This window comes from Bubalus kerabau, chromosome 12 (assembly GCF_029407905.1).
Source record: "Bubalus kerabau isolate K-KA32 ecotype Philippines breed swamp buffalo chromosome 12, PCC_UOA_SB_1v2, whole genome shotgun sequence".
NCBI lineage: Eukaryota > Metazoa > Chordata > Mammalia > Artiodactyla > Bovidae > Bubalus > Bubalus kerabau.
This window is the reverse complement of record NC_073635.1, coordinates 22152824-22179271: the sequence shown is the minus strand read 5'-3', so window position 1 is coordinate 22179271 and position 26448 is coordinate 22152824. Positions and strand designations below refer to the sequence as shown.

At 41.3% G+C, this 26448-nt stretch overlaps 1 protein-coding gene across 5 annotated transcripts; it reads left to right on the top strand.

Moving 5' to 3' along the window:
• The first annotated feature begins 1894 nt into the window (after nucleotides 1-1894).
• On the top strand, nucleotides 1895-25020 carry NEK3 (NIMA related kinase 3). Of its 5 annotated transcripts, XM_055542287.1 has the most exons (16): nucleotides 1895-1994; nucleotides 4625-4795; nucleotides 5678-5771; nucleotides 5866-5963; nucleotides 7522-7605; nucleotides 8283-8350; nucleotides 8445-8531; nucleotides 10926-10980; nucleotides 12404-12604; nucleotides 12993-13065; nucleotides 16132-16178; nucleotides 20258-20360; nucleotides 21076-21192; nucleotides 21463-21597; nucleotides 23869-23995; nucleotides 24431-25020. In XM_055542287.1, the coding sequence occupies exons 2-16, from the start codon at nucleotides 4679-4681 to the stop codon at nucleotides 24510-24512; spliced, it is 1488 nt and encodes a 495-aa protein (XP_055398262.1). In that variant the 5' UTR covers nucleotides 1895-1994; nucleotides 4625-4678; the 3' UTR covers nucleotides 24513-25020. The 5 variants fall into 5 exon arrangements, with proteins under 5 accessions (XP_055398262.1, XP_055398263.1, XP_055398266.1 ...); XM_055542288.1 differs by lacking the exon at nucleotides 8445-8531; XM_055542291.1 differs by lacking the exon at nucleotides 12404-12604.
• Nucleotides 25021-26448: the final 1428 nt, after the last annotated feature.

The following is a 26448-nucleotide window of genomic DNA, read 5'->3' as shown; positions in this document are numbered from 1 at the left end:
AATCTCGCCAAATTCATTTAGTAACTAACATTTGCAAGTTATTTTTCACACATATAATCTTATCATTTGTGAGCAATGACAGTATTATTTATTTCATTCTAATATTTATGCCTTTTCTTTCTTTCTCTTATGAGCAAGTTAAAATCCCCCGGTAGAATGCTGAAAGGAAAGGGCTGGCAAGAACTCTTGCCTTGTTCGCAACCAGCAGGGAGGAATTCTGTGGCCAGCCATCACCACCTGGTTTTACTTTCTTGAGTGCTGGGGCACTCTGAAATCCTGTGTGTATTTTACACTTAGAGCACATTTCTATTTGCACCAGCAGTACTTTCCATGTGCTCAGGAGCCACGAATGTCTAGAGCCTACAGACTGGATGATGCCATTCTCCACTTCACTTCCTTCACGGGGATATTTGGTCTAGAGCCCGAGGCGTGTCACGTCAGTCACCCTAATATGAGCACCCTTAGCTCCCTTAATATGCTTGTGCTCGGTAGCTTCCATTGTGTTCGATTCTTTGCGACCCTGTAGACTGTAGCCCGCCAGGCTCTTCTGTCCATGGGATTCTCCAGGCAAGAATACTGGAGTGGGTCGCCATGCCTTCCTCCGGGGGAATCTTCCTGACCCAGGGATTGAAAACTGCGTCTCCTGGATCTCCTGCATTGCGAACAGTATCTTTACCGCTGAGCCACTGGGGAAGCCCAGTCCTAGTATAGTTCTGTTAACTGCATAATCTCAGGTTCAGGTTGATTCAAAATTCTCACTCCTGGAAACAACTACATAACTGGACTGGAATCACCTCTTAGCTGCTCCATCACCTTTGCCCACAATAGCTTCACCTTGTGTTTTGAAAACAATACTCAAAACTTCACCACTCAGAATTTTACTGAATAAAATAAATAAGTATAAGAACTAATAAATAATTAAAAAAAAAAAACCTGACTTAAAAAAATCTTCTGATTCAAGATTTCCATAGTCTATAGATGACAATTTTCTATTTCATAGAGAAAATGGAGACTGTCGAGATTCCTTCTTCTTTTTCTCTAATATTATGTACATCCATCCACATTTTTATTTCCTCTGCTGGTCTCCAAAGCAAACGTGTTTGTTCCTCATCTAGTCCAACGCTAATCCTCTTCCTGGGCTCTGGAAGCCACCTCTTCATCTCAACTAGACCTTCCTGGTTCCCCTGCCTCTAGCATTTTCAGCCCCTCTTTCCTTTCCATTGGTTTATATTATGCGTCAACACATAACTACGATTTCCCCATTAACAGAATACTTGTATATAAGCTTGTGCTTTCCTCTACCCCATGGTTATCACCCTTTCTCCTTCTCTTTAAGGCTAAGTATCTTTTTTTTTTTTTTTTGGTCGCTCCAGGTCTTAGTGGTGCCAAGTGGGATCTATTCCTCTGACAAGGAATCAAATCCCGGCTCCCTGCTTTGGGAGCCCAGAGTCCTAACCACTGGACCACATGGACAATCCCTATGGCCAAGTATCTTGAAAATATCCTACGCTCCTTGATTCCTCTGAGAGTCCCACTTCAACTATTGTAATCTTCTCCCTCATCGCATCCAGACTGCTTTCTTCAAGATCACCTATGACGTTCTGTTGCTGAACACAATAGGCTCTCTTCAGACTTTGTAACTCGGCCAACTTTTGAGACTATCATTGCAAAGTCTCTGACACACAACTGGTGAACTTGAGTGCTGCGCCCATGAAACTTACCCACATGCACTGTTGGTTTAAACTGGAGACAGACCTTGGGTTATGAGAAGGACACTTCTGCTCAATATTACTGGCATTGCTCTGGAGCGACGTGGAACACCTCTTTGAAAACGCACCCTTCGTGGGCCCGGCTGCGCTGAGAACAGCGCTGCCCGCCCGACCGACCCGGGACGCTTCCTTCGCCGGCAACCCGAGAGACTACCCGCTGGCCCGCCCCCCGGAAGCGCTCCCGGCTCGGGACCCGGGAGCCGACCCGGGTCGCCGGGGAAGCGGGTGAGCGGTCCGGCGGGACAAACCCCCTCCGCGGGCGCGAGAGCGGCGGGCGGGCGTGGGGCTGGGAGCGGGCGGCGCACACGCGGGGAGGGGGCAAGCGGGACCCGCGCTTCGGCGATTGCAGACCCAGGCCCGGGGGTCGCGGGGGCAGCGCGAGCCGGGCTGCGAGGCGGAGCGGCTTCTAGGGCAGTGAGGATCGGACCGCGCACACCTTCTATACTGCATCTTATATTTGCATTTGCAAATCACTGTATTAGCTTTTGATCGGTATAGTCTTGGGAAGGAACGCTTTTTGTCACATTCAGAGCATATACTGTACAGTTTGTTTGTTTGTTTTTTAATAAGTTTGTTGTTTAGTCGCTAAGTCGTGTGGGACTCTGCGACCCCATGGACTGTGTAGCCCGCCAGGCTCCTCTGTCCATGGGATTCTCCAGGCAAGAACACTGGAGTGGGTTGCCATTTCCTCCTTTAGGGGATCTTCCCGACCCAGGGATCGAACCCCGCTCCCCTGCATTGCAGGAGGATTCTTTACCGCTGGCTGCGCCTCTGGGGAAGCCCTTAATGAGTTTAGGGGTGTATCACTGAGTAACAGGGGCAAATGTGGGCAGCAAGGGCCAAATGTAATGTTCAACTAAGAAAAGTCAGAGGTTGCTCTTGCTTATTATTTATTGTCCATTCATGGAATAAAGACCCAAAGTCAACAACAACAAAATATATGGGAAAACTAGATCTCCTTGTCAAAGCGTGTAATGCCAGGGGTCTCTTAGAAAAGCGGCAAAAAACTTTTTCCCTTCAGGTCGTATGCTGAGAGACCTAACTGTCTTAGAAAGGAGTTGTTTTTGAAGACCGTGCACTTGATTTCGTTATATGGAGAAAATACTTCTAGAGTTTCCTAGTGAGAACTGTAGGTTTTGGTTTCTGGTTTTGCTTTACCAGCCTGTGCTCTCTGGACCTCGTAAATCTTTGTGGTATGATTTTTATGAAAATAAAACACTCCAAGTAAGTTTTGTGACAATTGAATAAGCTCATTCCAGTGTGTTTTGGTAATGAAAAAAAAAGCATCACCTTTCTAAGGTTTACAACTAATAATGTGTGCTTAGTTGTGTCTGACTCTTTGTGACCCCAGGGACTGTAGCCCACCAGATTCCTCTGCCTGTGGGATTTTCCAGAATTCTGGAGCAGGTTGCCATTTCCTTCTCCAGGGGCCCTTCCCAACCCAGGGATGGAACCCGCGTCTCCTGTGACCTGTACTGACAGTGATTCTTGATCACTAGGTGCCATCTGGGGAGCCCCCAGATACTAACAGTAGCTGCCATTTATTCAGGGCCCGCTATGTCCCAGGTAAAGTGTTAGGAACTTTATATTCATCTTCTCTAATGTATTAGGAGATCCAGAAGCTGCTTCACCCAGGAAATATAAAGGAAGACTGAGGCTCAAGGACTCTGTTAACATGTCTTCTTTGTCCCAGGCACCTCCAACTCAGCATATCCCCAAAGAAGCACATCTCCTCCACATCTTTCCCCACCACACCCTACCAGACTCCCACGGTCAGAAAAATCAAACCAAAAAAACAGGCATGCAACCATCATGCCTTTCCTTTTTCTTAGAGAATAGTATCAATACTTGGCCAGTTTACACCAGAAACCAGAGTCTCCTTAGTCCCCTTCCCCCTACTTGTCTCTCAGAAATCCGTTACCCAAAATCTTGCCAGTTCTTTCACATGTTTCTTTCGTGTTGTCTTCATCCCCATTTCGTGTGTGTGTGTGTGTGCTCAGTCGTGCCAGACTCTGCGACCCCATGGACTGTAGCCCACCAGCTTCCTCTGTCCATGGGATTTCCCAAGCAAGAATACTGGAGTGGGTTGCCATTCCCTTCTTTGGGGGATCTTCCTGACCCAGGGATCGAACCCAGGTCTCTTGCATTGGTAGGCAGATTCTTTACCACTGAGCCACCAGGAAAGCCCCCTTCATCCCCATTGTCACCGCTGTATTCCGTTCCGTCATCATCTTCCTGCCTTTTCTATGGTAGGAGTCCTGCTCTGGCCCTCCTCCCCTCTCCCCTGTCTGGTCCATTGCTCTGCAGCCAACATGAGTAATTTTTCTAAGATGTAAATCTGCTCTTTCAGTTTAAACCCTTCAGAGAGCCCGTTCATCACTACAGGATAAAAATCCACCAACCTGAGCTTGGCTTACTAGGCCCAGTCTGCCTTACCTGCCTTACTGCCCTCTTTCAGTTCCTTGAATTGAAACAATCTCTTTTGCTCTTAAATAGGCTATTCCCTCCTGCCTCCATCACTCTTCCTCTTTGCCTAGATATCTTCCATTCAGGCTTCAGCCTGAGTATCATCTTCCTAATTCCCCAGGATACCTCTACCAGAGGCCAGCATGGCTCTTCCTGTAAGACCCACTATCCTGCATTTTTGAGGTTTGTGGTCTCACTTGTAATGTGAGTGATGCTGAGGCCATGAGAGATCTGTTCAGGATTATAAAACCTGGCATGGATACTCCATGTCCACCTGTTGAATGAATAAAGGGAATAGGCTGTTCTGTCTTGGGGATAGAGTTACTTTGAATTCATTCTGCCTTTTGAAAATAAATTTAATTCCCCATTGTTCCTGACTTTGAATGCAGGGTGGGAGAGCCGGCGGTGACTGTGGGAGCAGACCCAGCTGTGCAGTGCCCAGCATGGACGGCTACAGGGTCCTGAGAGTCATCGGGGAGGGCTCCTTCGGTAGAGCCCTTTTGGTTCAGCAGGAGAGCAGTAATCGGATGTTTGCCATGAAGGAAATAAGGCTTCCCAAGGTCACTGCTAAAGCAGTTAGCTCATGTTGAAAGTGTACATGTTGTTTGTGTCGAAAAGCAAGTTCTTGAGATTTAACATGGGATCGTTCTTTTGTGCAAAAGATTTAACAGGTTTATTCACTAGCTTTACAAGGACTTGATCTATCTTCTGTGCTTCCTGCTCGTGTTCAGTCGCTTCAGTTGTGTCTGATTCTGTGATCCTATAGACCGTAGCCCACCAGGCTTCTCTGTCCATGGGATTCTCCAGGCAAGAATACTGGAGTGGGTTACCATGCCCTCCTCCAGGGAATTCCCCACCCAGGAAGCTCCTATGGTTGATGGCGTACTGCCCCTAAAGCATAAGTCAGCTTATGCTTCAGTTCAGTTCAGTCGCTCAGTCGTGTCCGACTCTTTGCGACCCCATGAATCGCAGCACGCCAGGCCTCCCTGTCCATCACCAACTCCCGGAGTTCACTCAAACTCATGTCCATTGAGTCGGTGATGCCATCCAGCCATCTCATCCTCTGTCGTCCCCTTCTCCTCCTGCCCCCAATCCCTCTATGCTTAGGTTAATGTTAAAACTAGTTTACATTCTATACTTGTAAAGATATAAGAGGTCAGCTTAAGCAGGCGAAATACGTATAGCCATAGTTGAAAAATTCCCACATGTTTCCTCGTGGGATTTGATCAACTTAAGTTGGATCAAAGTACAGTGCTCGCAAAGAGTTGGACATGACTGAGCGACTGAACTGATCTGAACAGTGCTATAAAATTATGTCTGATTGAAAGAGACACACTTTCAATTGTGTCACATTAAAATATCATACAAACTACTATAATACTGTTTTACTGTAAGTTTTTAAATGAAGTACTGCATTTACACTTCTTTAAACCTTCTTCTAGTCTTTGTCTGACACACGGATTTCTAGGAAGGAGGCAGTTCTGTTAGCCAAAATGAAACACCCCAATATTGTTGCCTTTAAAGAATCATTTGAAGGTAAATATGAATTTCCCCCGATACATGTATTTCTGAATTTCATTCAGAATTCACGGCCGCTGAGACTTTCCTAAGAGTCTTTAATTTGTTGCAGCTGAAGGACATCTGTACATTGTAATGGAATATTGTGATGGAGGGGACCTAATGCAGAAGATTAAACATCAGAAAGGGAAGTTGTTTCCTGAAGATACGGTAAGAGACTAACTTACATAAGTTTCCCTCAAAGTTTTGTTCGTTTTAATTTTTTTTTTGGCCATACCAGGCAGCATGAAAGTGAAAGTGAAAGTTGCTCAGTTGTGTCCAACTCTTTTCAACCCCATGGACTACACAGTCCATGGAATTCTCCAGGCCAGAATACTGGAATGGGCAGCCGTTCCCTTCTCCAGGGGAATCTTCCCAACCCAGGGATTGAACCCAGGTTTCCCACATTGCAGGTGGATTCTTTACCAACTTAGCCACCAGGGAAGCCCACCAGGCAGCATACAGGATCTTAGTTCCCTGACCAGGGATCAAACTCGTGTGCCCTGCAGTGGGAGCAGAGTCTTAACCACTGAACCACCAGGGAAGTCCCCAAGTTTCCCTCAAGCAACTTTTCTCATAAAATTTGAGTAAGTTAAAAACATTGCTGTCTGTGGTTGCCTAGCACATTAGTTAGGAATGACTTTGTGTATCCATGATGTTCTTTAGTGCGTTGTCAGGATATGACTGCCTGGGATGTTTTTAAGAGGTAAAGTAGGTATAGGCTTATGAAATATCAAAGAATAACCACTTCCATGTTTAGAATTTCACAGTTGTGTTACCCATCAAATTTTGTACTAGATATTTAAAATTTTTACTTTTTGTATTGAAATTTTAGAAGGCACATGGATTTCTTTTGTAATTCTCCATCATCTGAAGGATGAAACCTGCATTTCTGTTTTTCAAGAGTCTCTATCCTTCGTCTCTTTTCTTTTACAGTTTGACATATTCTCTTTAAATGCTTAGTGCCTTTTTAGTGGAAAGTTGCATATTAAATATTATTGGAATGAATTTACCAAGGAAAATATTTAAATAAACAACTTTACTGGGGCTAAGTTTGATATAGGGTATAACATGTTTTAAGAGTATATTAGTATAAATATTTTTCATTTAGAAGTTGTGTTGTTAAGAATATGGGTTCCATTGTAGGAGGCCAGCCTTGGCTTCCAAAGATTGTTGGAAATATAATGAAATATTTTAATATTAATATCTGAATATTCTGAAAAAGTGAATGAAATCTGATATAATGATTACACTATAAAAAGTTATAACATATTCATTTTAAGTGGTGAATTACTTTTATATGTGTATTTAAGAAATATTTTTATTTGGTTAAATACAAGAAAAATATAGTGGGAGTTTTATTAAAATAAATTGTTGGAAATTCCCTGGCTGTCTGATGGTTAGTACTCTACCCTTTCACTGCCAAGGACCCTGGTTCAATCCCTGGTCAGAGAACTAAGATCCTGCAAGCTGCATGGCAGGGCCAAATAAATAAATAAATAGTTATTTGGATCATTCATGAGATGATGATACATTGGGATTGATTCACAGCTTTTCTCAATTTCTCCAGACAGCAATGAATCTTAGTTGAACTATGTAATTTTAAGTTCTGTATTTACATTATGTAAAACCCAGGTCAGCTAAGCCCTAAAGATGATTCTTAGGAATTTGAGGTTACCATGCCCCAGTTATTGCATTCTTGCATGCTTTTTTTTTTTTTTTTTTACAGATACTTCATTGGTTTACACAGATGTGTCTTGGAGTAAATCACATTCACAAGAAGCGTGTGTTACACAGAGACATCAAGTCCAAGGTAAATGGAATACATTTGGGGCCTAAAAAAAATGGAAAACTATTTCTTTCAATCCTTTTTCTGTGTTATTCTATTTTCTTTTGGGTGCATTTTAATCTTTAGAAATATTTGTTTTTTTGCCTGCACCCCAAGGCATGTGGTATCTTAGTTCCCTGACCATGGATTGAGCCCATGCGCCCTGCATTGGAAGTACCGATCCTTAACCCCTGGACTGCCAAGGAAGTCCAGAAATATTTCTTAATATAATATTCATGCTAGCACAGTAAGGTATGACCTGAAAATGGATCAGTAAATCTCTTTAGTAGTGTATGTTAATATGTTCCAGCTCTCTTAGAGACTGCTTCCTAAGACCATGTATTCTCAGATGGAAAATGATTGAGACTGGAGCCTGCCATCTGGAGTTACCCTGAACAGGCTACCTGCTCGGTTGATCAGGGTCTGCTGATACAGTGTGATGCTCGCCTGTTAGATTTCTAAGCAGTCATCCTGAATTCCCAAGCAGGGGAGTGTCCAGAGGATATCTCGTCGTTTTGTGTTCCATTTGGGGACTTGGCTGTCAGCATGTCTACATATAATCTCCACCATCAGCAGGCTTTGAAAGACAGCTTCTCTTGGAGCTCTCTGCCTTATGTTTGAAATATGGCAGATGTGATCTGAGCTCTTCCTTTTCAATGCAGAATATCTTCCTCACCCAAGATGGAAAAGTAAAACTGGGTGATTTTGGATCTGCCCGTCTTCTCTCGAGGTATGTATGTCTCTCTTGTGTAGTAGTAACTGTTGCCAAAACATCATTATTCAGAAATGCTCTGTAATCATTCTGTACCTTTTTATGGTTTTAGCCCCATGGCGTTTGCTTGTACATACGTGGGAACACCTTATTATGTGCCCCCAGAAATTTGGGAAAACATGCCTTATAACAATAAAAGGTAAGTGACGTATGTTGTTGGTGAAGGGGTGACCGTTTGGTGATAGTATTGTAGCCTACAGATGAAGTTTGGTTGTTAAAAGAAAGTGTAAAATTGAAGTTCCCAGGCTTCTAGGTGAAAGCCATAAATTTTCCAGCTGTTTTCATCAGAGCTGAGAGGAGCTACATGTAAATGCTGAAAGAAAAGTTAATCATTTCTGGGGATAGTATGAATTATATTACTGCTTCTCTTACTTTGCTGCTCTTAACTTTAAAAATCCCGAAGCTCGGGTCGTAGCCATACCAGTTAAATATGAATGTCTGGGAGTGGGAACCAGGTATCAATCATTTTCCAGGGTCACCAAATAATTCCTACGTGCAGCAAAATTTGGGAACCAAATGTCATTGAGTTGACATGTAAAGGGCTAGATAATAAGCACTTGACTGATAGGTTCATTGATCATGGGAAGATAGTATGAAGTCCTTATAATTTAAAATGTAATTTTTTTTCTGAATGTAAGTAAAATGTGCTCATTGATGGAATGGATGGGCAGTGGGTGGGTTGGAAATGTAGGGATATACAAGAAAGGACATGACGATCACCCAGTTTTACAGAAACTACTGGTAACATTTTGGGTTTTTTTCCCATCCATTCTCTTTTTTCCCTAAACTTAGTTTATATACTCTATATAATTTAGTATCCTATTTTTTTCACCTTGTATTATATCATATTCATTTTACCCTGTATTTATACTTTTCATGATTATTGTTAATGATTGCAAAATATTTTAATATATGGCTCTTCCAAAATTTATTTCACATTCCTCTGTTGTTGGCTTTTTGATATGGTTCTAGTTTTCAGTGTCCTAAATTACTACAGACTCTGCATTACTATGCCTTTTAATACATAAAAGTGTCACATTCTTGGCATGACTGCCTAGAGGTAGAAACACCTAAAGGCTTTTGTTACCTCCTGCCAAGTTGCTTTCTAAAAAGGGTATGGCAATCCATACTATGGGCTTTCCCAGGTGGCTCAGTGGTAAAGAATCCACCTGCCAATACAGGAAATATGGGTTTGATCCCCGGGTTGTGAAGATCCCCTGGAGAAGGAAATGGCAGCTTTCCTGGAGAATCCCATGGACAGAGGAGCCTGGCCGGCTACAGTCCATGATGTTGCAGAAGAGTCGGATACAACTTAGCAACTAAAAATGACAACAATACTCCGAAGGGTTGACTCACTGCAAAAGACTCTGATGCTGGGAGGGATTGGGGGCAGGAGGAGAAGGGGACGGCAGAGGATGAGATGGCTGGATGGCATCACCGACTCGATGGACGTGAGCCTCAGTGAACTCCGGGAGTTGGTGACGGACAGGGAGGCCTGGCGTGCTGCGATTCATGGGGGCGCAAAGAGTCAGACACGACTGAGCGACTGAACTGAACTGAAGGTGAAGTTGACTGAATTGGAGACAGAACAGCTATGAAGGAACTTCCTGGGATAATTGGGGAAACCTGAGTTTGAACAAAATAGTAGATAATAGTATTGAATTAAGGTTTGATTTCTTGGATGTGATAATGGTGCTGTATTCGTGCAGAAGAGTGCCCTTGCTCTTAGGCTGTATGTGCTGACACGTTTAGGGGTGAAGTGTTTGATGTCTGAAACCTTTCTTTCAAGAGGTTCAGATGTAGACAGAAGAGGGGCCAGCAGGCAGATGCTAATGACTGGGGATATTAGGAAGGAGCGTTTGGGCCTTTACAAATTTTCTGTAGATTTCAAGCTTTGAAGAATTAAAAGTTGGGGGAAATAATTGGTTAAAAAAAACCTTGTTAAAGTGAAAAGACTATCATCTAGAAAAAGTCTGGAGGATGACAACTAGGTGGTAAGAATGATGAGGAAAGTGGAGGTGTTTAGTTTGAAGAAGGGTGGGCGCGTAAGGCAAAGTGTAGAACTATGCTGAGCTCTGAAGAGCTTTCGTGGAAGAATAAGAATGCGCCCCCTAGAGACAGCCAGGGGAAACACTGAGCTGTCAATCAGGAGGTGAGACCAAAGGCCTGGTGAGCCCAGATGGTCTGGAGGCTGTACAGCATGACTTCTAAAGCCCTTCTTCCAACTATGGTAATCTGAGTCCGCGGATATTCCTCTTACCCCAAGTCCTACTGAAGTGATACCTGAACCACTGGATTTGGTGGGGCAGGGTTTAGGGAGCAGGGAGTTTTTCTGTGAACATCACTGAGAATAAGTGGTCTAAGTGTTTGATCAAACTTGCCGCATATTTTGTTTCAGTAACTAAGAAGTCCTTATGATATCTGTTCTTATTAAAGGTAGAGTAATTTTTCATTTTAGGGTATTGGAAAATACATATATTTTTGTGTGATAACTCATAACCCACTCATCATTCATTGCTTCTTTTGCTTCCAGTGACATCTGGTCCTTGGGATGCATTCTCTATGAACTCTGTACCCTTAAGCATCCAGTAAGTATGTCATGCAGCATGGAAAAGGCAGCGTTTGGTCTAAGTCCTTTTTCATATCTTCACTTGTATGTATTAGTAGGGTGATACACCCCCAAGGCTGGAGAAGGCAATGGCACCCCACTCCAGTACTTTTGCCTGGAAAATCCCATGAACAGAGGAGCCTGGTGGGCTGCAGTCCATGGGGTCGCGAAGAGTTGGACATGACTGAGCGACTTCACTTTGACTTTTCACTTTCATGCATTGGAGAAGGAAATGGCAACCCACTTCAGTATTCTTGCCCAGAGAATCCCAGGGATGGGGGAGCCTGTTGGGCTGCCGTCTATGGGGTCGCACAGAGTCAGACACGACTGAAGCGACTTAGCAGCAGCACACCCCCAAGGCAGAATGCCATCATGTTCTTACATAAGTGTTGCTAAGGCTGAAACCTGATGTTAATTGTAGTATGTTTATTATACAGTGAAAACTTAAAATGTTATTCTGGTGTGTCATTTTATATCCCACTCTATTACTTGTCAAACCATAATAACTACCCTGGTGACGTGCAAGGTAAAAAGGATTTTGCAGCAGAAGTTTAAAATGGGAAAAGTCTAAAGTGCATTTTGTCAGGGAGCAGACCTGGGAATTTTTGAGGAGAAGGGAAGTGAAGAAACGTTGCACTTACTGTCAGCCCTAGGGTTATTTGAATTTTTAAAAGCCCATATATATGTATTATTGATGCTTTGATTTTTAAAAATATATTAAAAATGTGTATCTGCAAAAACACTGATTTGACTAATAAAGTACCCAAGTGGGGACTGATGGTAAGACTTCCTCAAGATGGGAACATCTTTAACTATTTATGTTTACCTTTTTCCTGAACAACCATAAGATTTTAGAATAGTACAGGGGAAGGGGTGAGGGAGTTTGGGACTAGCAGATGCAAACTATTACATTTGCATTAAACAACAAGGTCCTACTATATAGCATGGGGAACTATATTCAGTATCCTGTGATAAAACCATAATGGTGCTGGTGCTAAGTTGCTGCAGTCACGTTCGATTCTTTGCAGCCCCATTGACTGCAGCCCACCAGGATCCTCTGTCCATGGGATTCTCCAGGCAAGAATACTGAAGTGGCTTGCCATAATGGAAAATAGTATACAAAGGAATGTATACACACGTATAACTGAATTACTTTGCTATATAGCAGCAGTTAACACCATGGAAATCAACTATACTTCAATAAAATACAATTTTTGAAAGTACTAAGAAAAGTATGATGAGCAACAACAAAAAAAATAAATTAGAATAGTATCTTAACAACACCTCTAGAAAGAAATTTTTTTTTTATTAAAATAATTCATATGAATTCAGTTCAGCTGGTATTTTCTTATTTCCATTCTCTTTCCCTGCATCTGCTTTTACAGTTCAATTTTGCTTTTTAGTTTCAGGCAAATAGTTGGAAAAGTCTTATCCTTAAAATATGTCAGGGGTCCATGAACCCACTGCCATCCCATTATTCCTATGAGCTGCAGCTTCTGATCAAGCAGATGTTTAAAAAGAATCCCTCACATCGTCCTTCAGCTACAACGCTTCTCTCTAGAGGCTCTTTAGCTCGACTTATCCAGAAGTGCCTGCCCCCGGAGGTACAGTGTGTGTGGAACTGACTGTGAACAGTTTTCAAGTGTTTGTTTTCTTTTAAACACAATTACATGTTACACATGCTCATAACAATTCAAGTAATGCAGATGTGTATTAAAAAAAACTAAAAGCTTGAAGCTTCCTTTCCCTCTTCTTTTCACAATGCTATTCCTCAAATATAATCATGGATATAATTTGCATTATCCCTCCAGATCTTCCTGGACGTATATAAATGTGTGTTTATCTATCTAAATTACTTGGATTTTTTAAATGTCATTTTTCCTTTTCAACTTTATTACTGTGGGGAAGAACATTGATAATTGAATGACATTATGGTGGTATCTAAAGAAAAGCATCTTTTGTGTCTTTAAATTCTCTGCTTTAAATTTTCAGATCATCACAGAATACGGTGAACAGGTGTTAGAAGAAACCAAAAAATCTATGCATAGTACACCAAGAAAAAAGGGTAAGAATTTCGAAAAGCTTATTTTAAGTGTTCATTTAAAATATAGTATAACAAAAATAAAAATATATAATTTTCAAGTTATTAGAGATGATTTTCAGAGATACTCCTCAAATCAAAATTTTCTACTTGTTCCTTCAGACATAAATCTATACTGAATCTTACACATTTAGTTTGCCAGGGATCAAAAAAGAAGCCTAGTTTGAAGATTGTAGTGATGTAAAGGTTGTTCTTTGCTTCATTATTAGACCTGTATTTAGTTTGTTTTGGGTCAGATAGGTTTCTGTGGGCTCACCTAGGAATCTATATATGAAAATATAACAGGAAATGTTATCCCTAAAGTTGAGCTATTTCAAATCCTGAAAGATGATGCTGTGAAAGTGCTGCACTCAATATGCCAGCAAATTTGGAAAACTCAGCAGTGGCCACAGGACTGGAAAAGGTCAGTGTTCATTCCAATCCCAAAGAAAGGCAATGCCAAAGAATGCTCCAACTACCACACAATTGCACTCATCTCACACGCTAGTAAAGTAATCCTCAAAATTCTCTAAGCTAGGCTTCAGCAATACGTGAACCGTGAACTTCCAGATGTTCAAGCTGGTTTTAGAAAAGGCAGAGGAAATAGAGATCAAATTGCCAACATCCGTTGGATCATCGAAAAAGCAAGAGAGTTCCAGAAAAACATCTACTTCTCCTTTATTGACTATGCCAAAGCCTTTGACTGTGTGGATCACAATAAACTGTGCAAAATCCTGAAAGAGATGGGCATACCAGACCACCTGACCTGCCTCTTGAGAAACCTATATGCAGGTCAGGAAGCAACAGTTAGAACTGAACATGGAACAACAGACTGGTTCCAAATAGGAAAAGGAGTACATCAAGGCTGTATATTGTCACCCTGCTTATTTAACTTCTATGCAGAGTACATCATGAGAAACGCTGGGCTGGAAGAAGCACAAGCTGGAATCAAGATTGCCAGGAGAAATATCAATAACCTCAGATATGCAGAGGACACCACCCTTATGGCAGAAAGTGAAGAGGAACTAAAGAGCCTCTTGATGAAAGTGAAAGTGGAGAGTGAAAAAGTTGGCTTAAAGCTCAACATTCAGAAAACGAAGATCATGGCATCTGGTCCCATCACTTCATGGGAAATAGATGGGGAAACAGTGTCAGACTTTATTTTTCTGGGCTCCAAAATCACTGCAGTTGGTGATTGCAGCTATGAAATTAAAAGACGCTTACTCCTTGGAAGGAAAGTTATGACCAACCTAGATAGCATATTGAAAAGCAGAGACATTACTTTGCCAACAAAGGTCCGTCTAGTTAAGGCTATGGTTTTTCCAGTAGTCATGTATGGATGTGAGAGTTAGACTGTGAAGAAAGCTGAGTGCTGAAGAATTGATGCTTTTGAACTGTGGTGTTGGAGAAGACTCTTGAGAGTCCCTTGGACTGCAAGGAGATCCAACCAGTCCATTCTGAAGGAGATCAGCCCTGGGATTTCTTTAGAAGGAATGATGCTAAAGCTGAAACTCCAGTACTTTGGCCACCTCATGCAAAGAGTTGACTCATTGGAAAAGACTCTGATGCTGGGAGGGGTTGGGGGCAGGAGGAGAAGGGGACGACAGAGGATGAGATGGCTGGATGGCATCACTGACTCAATGGACGTGAGTCTCGGTGAACTCTGGGAGTTGGTGATGGACAGGGAGGCCTGGAGTGCTGCAATTAATGGGGTCACAAAGAGTCGGACACGACTGAGCAACTGAACTGAACTGAGCTAATAGTCAATCCTGAGCAAATTTCACATGTAATTTATTGTCTCTTGGAAGTTGTCATCTCTTTTTTCAAAGTTATTTTTGTTCCTTTTCCTTTGACATCAGTGACTCAAATCTTCCATCTGAAGAAATCTAACAATGACCAGAATAAGAGAGAAGAATTAAGATGAGTTAAAGGTCACCCACTGTAGGGAGATGTTTTAAAACCTCCATTATTAGTGCCTGTTATCTTAGTGTTCTGTACCACAAAAGAAACATTTAAATTTATTTTTTAAGTTTTTTTTTTTTTTTTAATTTAAGTGTAGTTGATTTACCATGTCCTATTGGTTTCAACAGAAACTTTTCTAAACTATACTATTTTCTTAAAGTTAAATTGTAAATGTTCCTTTTGTAAGAACTTTTCTCCTTTATGTAAGAGGTAGCCACTTACCTTTGCTTCAGCAGTTTGTTTTAGTGTTTATTTTATTTTATGTACCATTTCATAACTTCGGTTCACATCCCAGGAGAGTGGGAAATTAGTTTTAAAATACTGGGCAACAGAAACACCAAAAACAGTCTAAGAAAAGTTTCAAGATAGTAAAGTGTAGTCGTACAATTTCTAAAAAAAAAGAGTAAGCCAGTGGGGAGGGCCACCATGTCCAGAGCATGTGTCGGGTGGCATCTCCATTGAGAATGTAGACAGACATCAGAACAATGAAGGCTGGGTGAGGGCAGGGAGCGTGTCAAATGTGCTCCCTGTTGTAGCCTCAGTACCATCATCATAGATGCTCAGTAGCAATTGCTTAAAACGCTGAATAAATGGGAAACACGGACCCCAGGCTCTGGCAGCAGAAAATCAGGCAAGAGCCACCCTCACCCAAGGGGTGGGTTGCCGGGGTTTTCCTTGACTGCTGCTGGCTCCTTGTCAGGGAATAAGCAGCTGGCTTTGGGAGGGTTAGCTATTCCCCCTGCTATAATAGCTGTCAGGAAAATCACAGACAGGTAGCTCTTGTGCTAAAGATGATAAGGACCTTTTGAGTATGTAGAATGTCTTACCTCCTGATGCCTAAATGGGTCGGCATAAATGAATTAGAGATGTCTTAACTTTCAGATGTTCACAGTCAGAATAAAACGACAGAAATAATCTCTTTAACAGCTGAGGTGTGTTATTAGGTGATTAAAGCTTGATATCACTATTCAGGCTAATGCTTCGGTTCTTTGACTTTAAAAACTTCCTTTTGTCTCTCAAGCTTTATGCAAATCACATTAGAAGCCTTTTTTGTGTTTTCTTTTTACCTTCTGTTTTCTCTTTGAACAGATCCCAGCAGAACCAGAATAACTTTGGAAAATGAAGCAAGCACAGTGGTAAGTGCTTTAAAGGTAAATTTCCTGGGACTTTCCTGGCAGTCCAGGGCCTTCTAATGCAGGGGATGTGGGTTCAATCCCTGGCCTGGGAGCAAAGATCCCACATGCCTGTGGCCAAAAAACTAAAACATAAAACAAAAGCAAAATTGTAATAAACTCAATAAAGACTAAAAACGGTCCACATCAAAAAAAAAAAATCTTTATAGTTGCCAGTCCAGGTTCGATGCACGATACTGGATGCTTGGGGCTGGTGCACTGGGACGACCCAGAGGGATGGAATGGGGAGGGAGGAGGGAGGAGGGTTCAGGATGGGGAACACATGTATACCTGTGGTGGATTCATTTTGATATTTGGCAAAACTAATACAGTTATGTAAAGTTTAAAAATAAAATAAAAAAAAAAAATCTTTAAAAAAAAGTTAAATTTCTGAAACTGTCTACTGGGATACCTGGCATCATTGGGTGCTGTGAGATATTTGGAAGTCTGTTGCCTGGTCCCTGGGTTCAGAGGTTTTTTGTCTTTGGGCCTGTGAAATAATTGACAGCTGTTTTCTGTGCTGCCAACCAAGCCACTTTGGACCAGCATTTATTTTATTTTGTTTTTTCGTTTCTAATCATCAATGATAAGTGGTTTCAATCTAGATGTTGAAAAGTTGTTGCTGAACGAAAAGACACCGGGATTCTTGGTCTCCGGAGGAGAAGAATTCAACCCGGGGCCAGAGATGAGGCTTGATCACTCAGAGCTTTTGTGTAATAAAGTTTTATTAAAGTATAAAGGAGATAGAGAAAGCTTCTGACATAGGCATCAGAAGGGGGCGGAAAGAGTATCCCCCTGCTAGTCTTCAGCTGGATGTTATATAGTCACTAACAGTCTGTTAATGAAAGAAAGGAATGTCTTAAAACTCAGAATGGCACCAGGCCCCTCACCCATAAGATGCATTTTGGGATAATCTTGGTACCAAATGGTTCATCCTGGGCCATAAAATGATTAACTTGAATCTTGTAGAAGAACAGATTACCATACAAATAGTTTCGTTTACATAGATTAGGGGAACGATATCTGAGTATAACATACTGGTTTGTCAAGTAGGTTTTGAGCCATGAGGTGGAACTGACTTGAAGACAGAGTTTGGGGTAAATGCATAGTACATTAACATAGCTTAAGACAAACTTGCCATAAGAAAAATGCATTGGTTATCTCAAGGTTTGAGAATAGTTAACTTCCGGTGAAACCAGGTGCCATTATGGCAACACAGTATTTTAAGAGAAACCTCCTTTTAAATTTTTATAGAGAAGAAAAAAATATGGGATAGTTTGTTTCCTCCTGCCCCTTAAGGGAGATAAAAATGTCCGACACTTGCAGGCTATTTCCTCTGTTTGGAGACCCCTGGCCTTCCTGCCTGTTACCCTCTCAATGTGAACCAACTTAGCCCTACTTACAGTCATGAAAGTCTTGTTTTAGCCTTGGTTGGTTGGTTTCCTTGTGGTAATATATATATAACATACAATTTATCATTTCAGCCATTTTAAGCATAGAATTTAATGACATTAATTACATTCACAATACTTTTTCATTATCCCAAACAGCAACCCATTGAACAATAACTATCCATTCTTCCCTACCCCGACTCCCACCCCAGGCCATGATAACCTCTTTTCTGCTTTCTGTCTCTGTGAAAGAAACATTATTTGCTTATTCTAGATATTTCAGATAAGTGGAATCACACAATATTTGTCCTTTTGTGTCTGGCCTCTTTTGCTTAGCTTAATATTTTTAAGGTTCATGCGTGTTACAGCCTGTATCAGAATTTCCTTCCTTTTTATGACTAAATAATATGTAGATCGCTAATGTGATCTGGGAAGGATTGAAGGCAGAAAGAGAACAAGGCAACAGGATGAGATGGTTGGATGGCATCACCCATGCAATGGACATAAACTTGGGCAAACTCGGAGATGGTGAGGGACAGGGAAGCCTGGCCAGCTGCAGTCCATGTGGTCACGTAGAGTGGTACATGACTTGGTAACTGAACAACAACAATGTGGTCTTGACATTTTTCTGTTCAAAAACTTGTAGTGCCTCCCCATTCTCCCTGATAGCTCAGTTAGTAAAGAATCTTCCTGCAATGCAGGAGACCCCGGTTCGATTCCTGAGTTGGGAAGATCTGCTGGAGAAGGGATAGGCTACCTATTCCAGTGTTCTTGGGTTTCCTTTGTGACTCAGCTGGTAAAGAATCCACCTGCAATGCAGGAGACCTGTATTTAATCCCTGGGTTGGGAAGATCCCTGGAGAAGGGAACAGCTTCCCACTCCAGTATTCTGGCCTGGAGAATTCCATGGACTGTATAGTCCATGGGGTCACAAAGAGTCCAACATGACTGAGTGACTTTCACTTCACTCACTATTATCCCATGAATTGAGTGGACATTTTTTAGCCTGGTTTTCACGGTCCTGTTCATCTTGTTTGGCCTTAAGCATCTGTGCCCTTTTACATGTTAGCTGCAGTTAAGTCATAAATAGTAACAGCCAATCCACTTCTAGTTGCCACACCTACCCTAGTAACTCATGTCCTATTGATACTTTTTTCTTTCTTCATCATTTTGACCCACCTTTTTTAACCCCCAAAGGAAAAGATGTAGTAACAACAAGCAATTCTGTTTATGGAATATAATAGTAATTAAACTTGTAAATTTTTGAATGAACCTTTAGGTTGTAAATAAATAACACCATACCCCATTATGTTGCTACAAATGGACTCTATTCTGCCCCTGTGCTTTTTTTATTTGCGTAATATCTGTTTATTTCCAGCTTTATTGAGGCTTAATTTATATGCAATAAAAGTTACTCATTTTTAGCATGCAATTTGATGAATTTTGGAGATTGTATGTGGTCATATAACCAGCACCACAATCAAGATGTAGAAATCCCATCCCCCGGTTGAAAATGCATTTAATGCACCTAACCTACCAAACTTCCTAACTTAGTTTAATATACCTTACATGTGCTCAGAACACTTCCATTAGCCCCTAGTTGGGCAAAATCATCTAACACAAAGCCTATTTTATAATAAAGTGCTGACTATGTCATGTCAACATGAGATAGTCATGTTGAATTTTGAATTCAGCATGAACTGAATTGAATAATGAACTGAAAGTGAAAACCAGAGGCTGTCTGGGTGCGGAACGGCCCGTAAGTGTATTGTTTACTGTTTACTCTGTGATCACATGGCTGAGCAGGAACTTCAGCTCTCTGCCAGCGCCCAGCATCACAAGAGGGTATCATATGGCGTATTGCTAACCTGGGAAAAGATCAACATTCATGATTTGACATACAGCTTCTGCTGAGTGTTTATCATTTTCACACCATCATAAAGTGAAAAAAATCATAAATTAGACCATCATAAGTCAAGGACCATCTGTAAAGTAATTTTATGTGTACATACATGCTCAGTCGCTCTGTCATGGCCAACTCTTTGCAATCCTATGGACTGTAGCCTGCCAAACTCCTCTGTCCATGGGATTCTCCAGGCAAGAATACTGGAGTGGGTTGGTTGCCATGCCCTCCTCCAGGGGATTTTCCTGACCCATGGATTAGGGTATCTTCCTGATCCAGGGATTGAACTCGCATCTCCTGCATTGCAGGCAGATTCTTTACTGCTGAGCCAAATCCCCAAAGTAACTTTATAAAATATTTCATTTTGGTATTTCCATCCTGAGAAGCCCAATATAGCAAATCATACTGAAATTTTTCATTGCTTGTTTTCTCTATAAAGACCTCTCAAATATTTGTCATTTTTATATATCTTCTTCATATTTGCAATGACTGATATTAATGGCTATTAAGGTATATGATAATATACATATATGTATGCCTATGTGCACATATATGGTTTTTAATATACACACAGATAATATATGATGTTATAGCTCTTAATGTACATATGTGTATGAGGTTCTGTGGTTGTTAATGTTTAATTCATTTGTCTTTATTTAAAGTTTAAGTAGCTGTTTATCTCTACTTGTTTACCTTTTTTTGGTAGCAATTCAAGAATATCTTAATCTTTTTTTTAAATTTCTTTTAAAGCAAAGGGAGGAACCAGGTGGAAAGTGTAGCCACACTGACTTAGAAAGCATTAATAAAAATTTGGTTGAAAGTGCACTGAGGAGAGTAAACAGAGAGGAGAAAGGTAAGTTATTCAAATTCTAATCATTGTATAGGTGGGAAACTGGGGATGTAGAAGGAATACCAATTTCTGCCTTACTAGGTCAAAGATATCATAAGCAAGTAGACATATTTATATTTGCTTATCCAGTAATTTATTTAATGTTACAAAGATATTTTACTCACTTTTTCTTTTTTTTACCTATTAAAAGATAAAATTGTATTTATTAATAAAAGCCTTCAGAAAAAAGTATTAATAATGTTTGCCGTGCTCTTTATCATAAAAAGCACAGCATACAGGGACTTACCCGGTGGTCCAGTGGTTGAGACTTCTAAGGCAGGTGACGCAGGTTCTATCCCTGGTCAGGGAATGATGGTCCCACATGCTGTGGGGTACAGCCAGAAAGTGTTTTAAAAAGCACAGCATACAGTGTGTACCTGTAAGCCCTCTTAGGCCTTTATTCTTATATATTGTGTAATATGTGAGTAGACACATAATATTTTTTAAAATTCACTTTAATGATTAGCTTTACCTTTCCATTTGGATTTTTTCATTCCCTTAACTACTAAAGAGTCAGACACGACTGAGCGACTGAACTGAACTTAGCCTTGGAAGAGTGTTAGATCCAAATTTGAAAGAGAAAAGAAGTACTTCTGTAGTGTTGTTGGAGAAATTGTGTGTGGATGTAGATGAATAAGTAGAAGAATACACTCAGCAATTCTTCTTTACACTTTAAAAGCCAGTTCACCAGGTCCTCTCAGGCGGCAGTGGGAGAAAAACATACCCGGTACAGCTCTTAGAGCTTTGGAAAACGCATCCATACTCACCTCCAGTTCAACGGCAGAAGACGACAGAGGTGAGTAGTCAGATTGAATCCTATTATGTTATCATAGAACATTGTCTAATCGCTGTTTATTGAGCGAGAGTTGTGTTTTTTTAATGTCACTCTTTGAAGGGTATTTGGTGTCACACATGAGAGCACATGTATTTCACTTATACAGGCAAGTGAAATAGATTTACGTGGAGAGTTTCGCTTGAAATATGGGCCTTTGATATATTCTAGAAGATATTATATGCTGGAAATCTTTTTTACTCGACACGAATTTTTTTGTCTTTTCCCAACTAGGTGGTTCTGTAATAAAGTACAGTGAAAACAATACCCGTAAGCAGTGGCTCAAGGAGACCCCTGAAACCCTGTTGAACATCCTTAAGAATGCTGACCTCAGCTTGGCCTTTCAAACATACACAATATATAGACCAGGTGATTCATGTCTGTTACATAATTGTGTAAACCCTTTGATTTAAAAAAAAAAATTATATATGTAACATAGAAGTTTCCATCTTAGCCGTTTTTAAGTGTACAGTTCGGGAGCATGGAGTACATTCACACTGTGCGGCCATCACCACGGTCCCTCTCCAGAACTTTTCCAAAACGGACACTGTACCCATTAGATGATTCCCTGTTCCCCACTCCCAGAAACCCTGCGATCTTAAAGTTATAAAATATTTCAGAGCATTGTCTTTTTTGATTTCCTTGACTCTTTTCTAGCCGGTTTGAAGCCATAATTAAAATTTCCTATAGTGCTTCATTCCTTCTGTTTGCTCATTTGTTTGCTTGTTTTATTGTTTTAATATTTCTATTTATTTTATTTGGCTGTGCCAAGTCTTAGTTGTGGCACATGGGATCTAGTTCTCCCATCAGGGATCGAACCCAGGCCCCCTGCATTGGAAACATGGATTCTTAGCCACTGGACCGCAGGGAAGTCCCTGTTTGCTTATTTTAATAATCATGTAGCCACTTTGAGGGTGGTCCATTTTTATCATGCAGATACACCCTGCTTTCTCAGCTCTGCAGTTCAGACTCCATCCTGGTAAACTGAGGAACTTCAAGATTTCTTTGGCTCTGTACTTGAATTGTTATATTGAATAGAACACAGAAAAAGGTGAACAATTAGGATTTAATTTTTTTTTTATTGTTTCAACAGACATTTTCACTACAGTTATACAGCGTAACGTTTTATGATACTACCCTTAGGAATCTAGGCCAAAGGACTATATTAAGGGTGTGTACGTGGGGGGTGCATGTGTGTGTAATTTTCACAGTGCAGTTACTAAAGCCATCTTGCTTGGTTTAAGATCTAAGATAAATTGTGCCAAGTAGAGCATGTCATGGTGTGGCAAGTCTCAACTCTATGTATTATAACAGATTCACTTTATTTACGTGGTCAGTGTTTATTGAGTGCCTAACATATACTACGGAGAAGGCAATGGCACCCCACTCCAGTACTCTTGCCTGGAGAATCCCATGGATGGAGGAGCCTGGAAGGCTGCAGTCCATGGGGTCGCTCAGAGTCGGACACGACTGAGCAACTGCACTTTCACTTTTCACTTTAATGCATTGGAGAAGGAAATGGCAACCCACTCCAGTGTTCTTGCCTGGAGAATCCCAGGGACAGGGGAGCCTGGTGGGCTGCCGTCTATGGGGTCCCACAGAGTCGGACACGACTGAAGTGACTTAGCAGCAGCAGCAGCAGCAACATATACTAAGTTAAGATTTAAGATTTTTTTTTAAAAAAGAATATAATTCCTTCCCTGAGAGAGTTTGTGATTTGGGGGACCAGCAAACAAGCAGAGCATTGTGGAGCTGTGTGTCACATGTTCTGATAGAGCTGTGTGAAGACAGTTATGGGCCCCAAGGAGAGGTGGGTGCCTGGGAGGCAGGTGTTAAGCAAGGCTAATGATTACACTTTTATTTTATTTTGTTGGCATGCGGGCTCTTAGTTCCCTGACTAGGGATTGGACCCCGGAAAGTCCTAAGCACTGAATGTTTAGGGAGTTCACAATGATTGACTTTCATTTTAGCAGGATAGGTCCCAGATTTTGTCTCTGGTCCAATGATAAAGTTTTTGTCATTTCAGGAAAGTTACTATATAAAAAAGGCATTACATTCTATTGCGAAAGGATTTTTATAGAGACTGAACCCACATTTAGGTTATTGTTTTGTAAGCAAAAACCTGAAAGTAATTATAATACCATCTGGAAAAACTTTTTTATAGTGTGCATATGCCCTTAACTCCCTAATTTTATTCCCCTCCATTAGGAAAACTTGAGGGAGAGGGAAGAGCCAAAGGAAAAACAGTCAACTGTTCTCCAGCTGTCCAAAGACAACTTTTAATGCTTTAATATGGGTTCATAAGCTGGCTTCCATGGTGACTGAGTGGTAAAGAACCCACCCATCAATGCAGGAGACTTGGGTTTGATCCCTGGGTTGGGAAAATCCCCTGGAGGAGGAAATGGCAACCCACTTCAGTATTCTTGCCTGGAAAATCCTATGGACTGAGGAGCCTGGCAGGCTACAGTCCATGGGGTCACAGAGTCGGTCGCGACTGAACACGCATGCACAGAAAACCTCAGAGCATGGCAGTGCTCTCAATTAGCCAACAAACCTTTGGAGGAATTTAATGCAAAAATATGCATGAAATAAATAAAGACAGCTTAACTTGGCATAATTTCTGTTAATATTCCTCTGAAGGCGCAGAAGGATTCTTGAAAGGCCCCTTGTCTGAGGAAACAGAAGCATCGGACGATGTTGATGGAGGTTGGGATTCTGTCATTTTGGATCCAGAGAGACTTGAACCTGGGCTGGATGAGGAGGATACGTACGTGAAGTACCCAGACAGTTGGCAGTGTGTGCGCGTGTTCATTTAAGTTGTACCTTAATAATTCCTGGTTTAGTAGGAGCTGGTTATGTTACTTTACATCATAAATGAATGTTTATATCTTGATCGTCTATCTGGCACAGGTAATGTGCTACGGTATTTTCATAGAATTCTTGACTGAGCTGTGTGTTTATAATCAGCTCGGACTTATTTTTTAGTAGACAAGATTTTATATTGAAACATTTAGAGAAACAATGATAGAAGTGAACCTTTGGAAGACTAACCATTTTTTTTTTTCCTCTGTTCAGTTTCATTATGGAGTTCATTTTTCAAACATGTCAGTATTGTTATGGTGGTATTCTGCTTTGATCCCATCAACAAACATTTACTGTGCTTCTTAAATGGAAGCTTAATATCCAAATTGTTTTTTCACAGGGACTTTGAGGAAGACGACAGTGCCGACTGGGTGTCAGAACTGAAGCAGCGGACTGGCTGGCAAGGAGGATCTGATGGATAACGCCCAAGGGAATATTCATTAGTCACCCGGAGGGGATGTTTAACAGGAGGAACTGATATTTGAATAATACTTAACTCACAGGATACGTATTTTCCTTTGGAAACAGAGTGAAGAGAGGGAAACTGTGAATATTTAAACTTATTCCTTCTTAGTAAGATAGGGTATAAAAAAAAAATCTAGGTTTTTTAATTCAGAGGAGAAAGCATAGCACAATGGGTCTGAGGTTTAGGCTTTGTAGTCAGAACAGATGTTGAATGCTACCACATACTGCTTGCGGGGTTTTGAGAAATTAACCTCTTTGAGACTGAATTTCTTCAACTACAAAATGAGGATAACAACGCCTGCCTCATATGGATGCTGACCTTAGACCATCATGACAGCCCATAACATTATTTGCGTTGTTATGATTTCTGCTTTATTACCTTGTTATGATTTATTACTATGTAGCTCTTTTTATATCTCCTAAAATTTTTGAGGATCTAAATATATTTAATTATAACATCATAAATGTGTGTTTTTCTATAAGACCTATTTCTGGGTAGTCATCAGTCATCTTCAGTCATCACCCACTGTCATTAAATACAGCTCCTCACAGGATGTACGAAAGAGCCCAGATCGGAGGATCAGCCATGGGAAGAGTGGGGTAAGGTACAGATCTGTCCAGTTGGTGGTCCTGTATACAAGAAAGGAATGGGGCCAAAGGTAAGGGGTCCATACAGGAAGTAGCAGGAAGCCAGAGTGTAGTGGAACTCATGGAGAGGGCAGGACCCCAACATGCATGGGTCACCGTGACACATGTGTTCTGGGGCCTGTCATTTCATGCTGTGATGCTTTAGTGAGGGGAGAAGACTTTACTAAAGAAACTGACTCTTTCCAGGGGCCCACATAGGCAATTATGAGAATAGCATCAGCTTGGCCTGGTGTAGGGAACAGTGCTCAAGTCAACATAGGGGGAGAGAGTTGTGAGACTACAGTAGGATCATTAATAAAGATCTGCTGAAATATGGGATACATCTATCTTTTAAAGAGTTAAATATATTTTTTTAATCTTAATGTACAAAAACTGGTATAGACCTCACCCCCACCCCCCCTCCATTATTTGTACTCAGACATTTGGATATCCTTGGTCTGCCAGGGTCTCCAGTGTCAGTTACGAATGTTCCATTTCAATGTTCTGGTCACTCTGAGTGAGTCACTGAGTTCAGCCTATATTCAAGTGGACAGGAATTAAGCCCCACCTCCTGAAGAGGGTGGATAATCCAATACTAAGTCATTTGCCTTGTGGCTTGATTTGTTCTAGCTTTGGCCATTAGGAATTATTTCAGGTTGACGCCTATGTCCCTTTGACATGCCCTCATCCTTTTGTGTTCTGAGCAACTCCTTACTTTCTGGCACTACAAGAAGATGGTCATCTAGTACCTTCTCTGCCTCAGCCCCAGAATCAGCCATTTCTCTGAGGAGCGCTGGTTCCTTTCATGGGTTTAGAAATCAGGATCTGGGTTCTGGGTGTGATGTCACTGCTTATAGTCCCTCTAAGCAGACAGAGCTAGGAAATACATGTATATACTGTCCCTGTATGTGACACTCTCTGGTGGTCTAGTGGTTAGGATTCGGCACTCTTATCGCCAAAGCCTGGGTTCATTTCCCTGTCTTGAGGCTTCCCTGGTGCCTCAGAAGGTAAATAATCCACCTGCAATGCAGGAGACCTAGGGTCAATCCCTGGGTTAAGAGAGATCCACTGGAGAAGGGAATGGCAACCCACTCCAGTATTCTGGTCTGGAGAATCCCATGGACAGAGGAGCCTGGTGGGCTACAGTCCTTGAGGTCGCAAAGAGCTGGACACAGCAACTAACACTTTCACGCATATCCAGAGGTGACTTCTGTATCTCTCCATCTGTATTTTTTTTTTTTAAGCTCAATATGGGTTTGTTCTTAC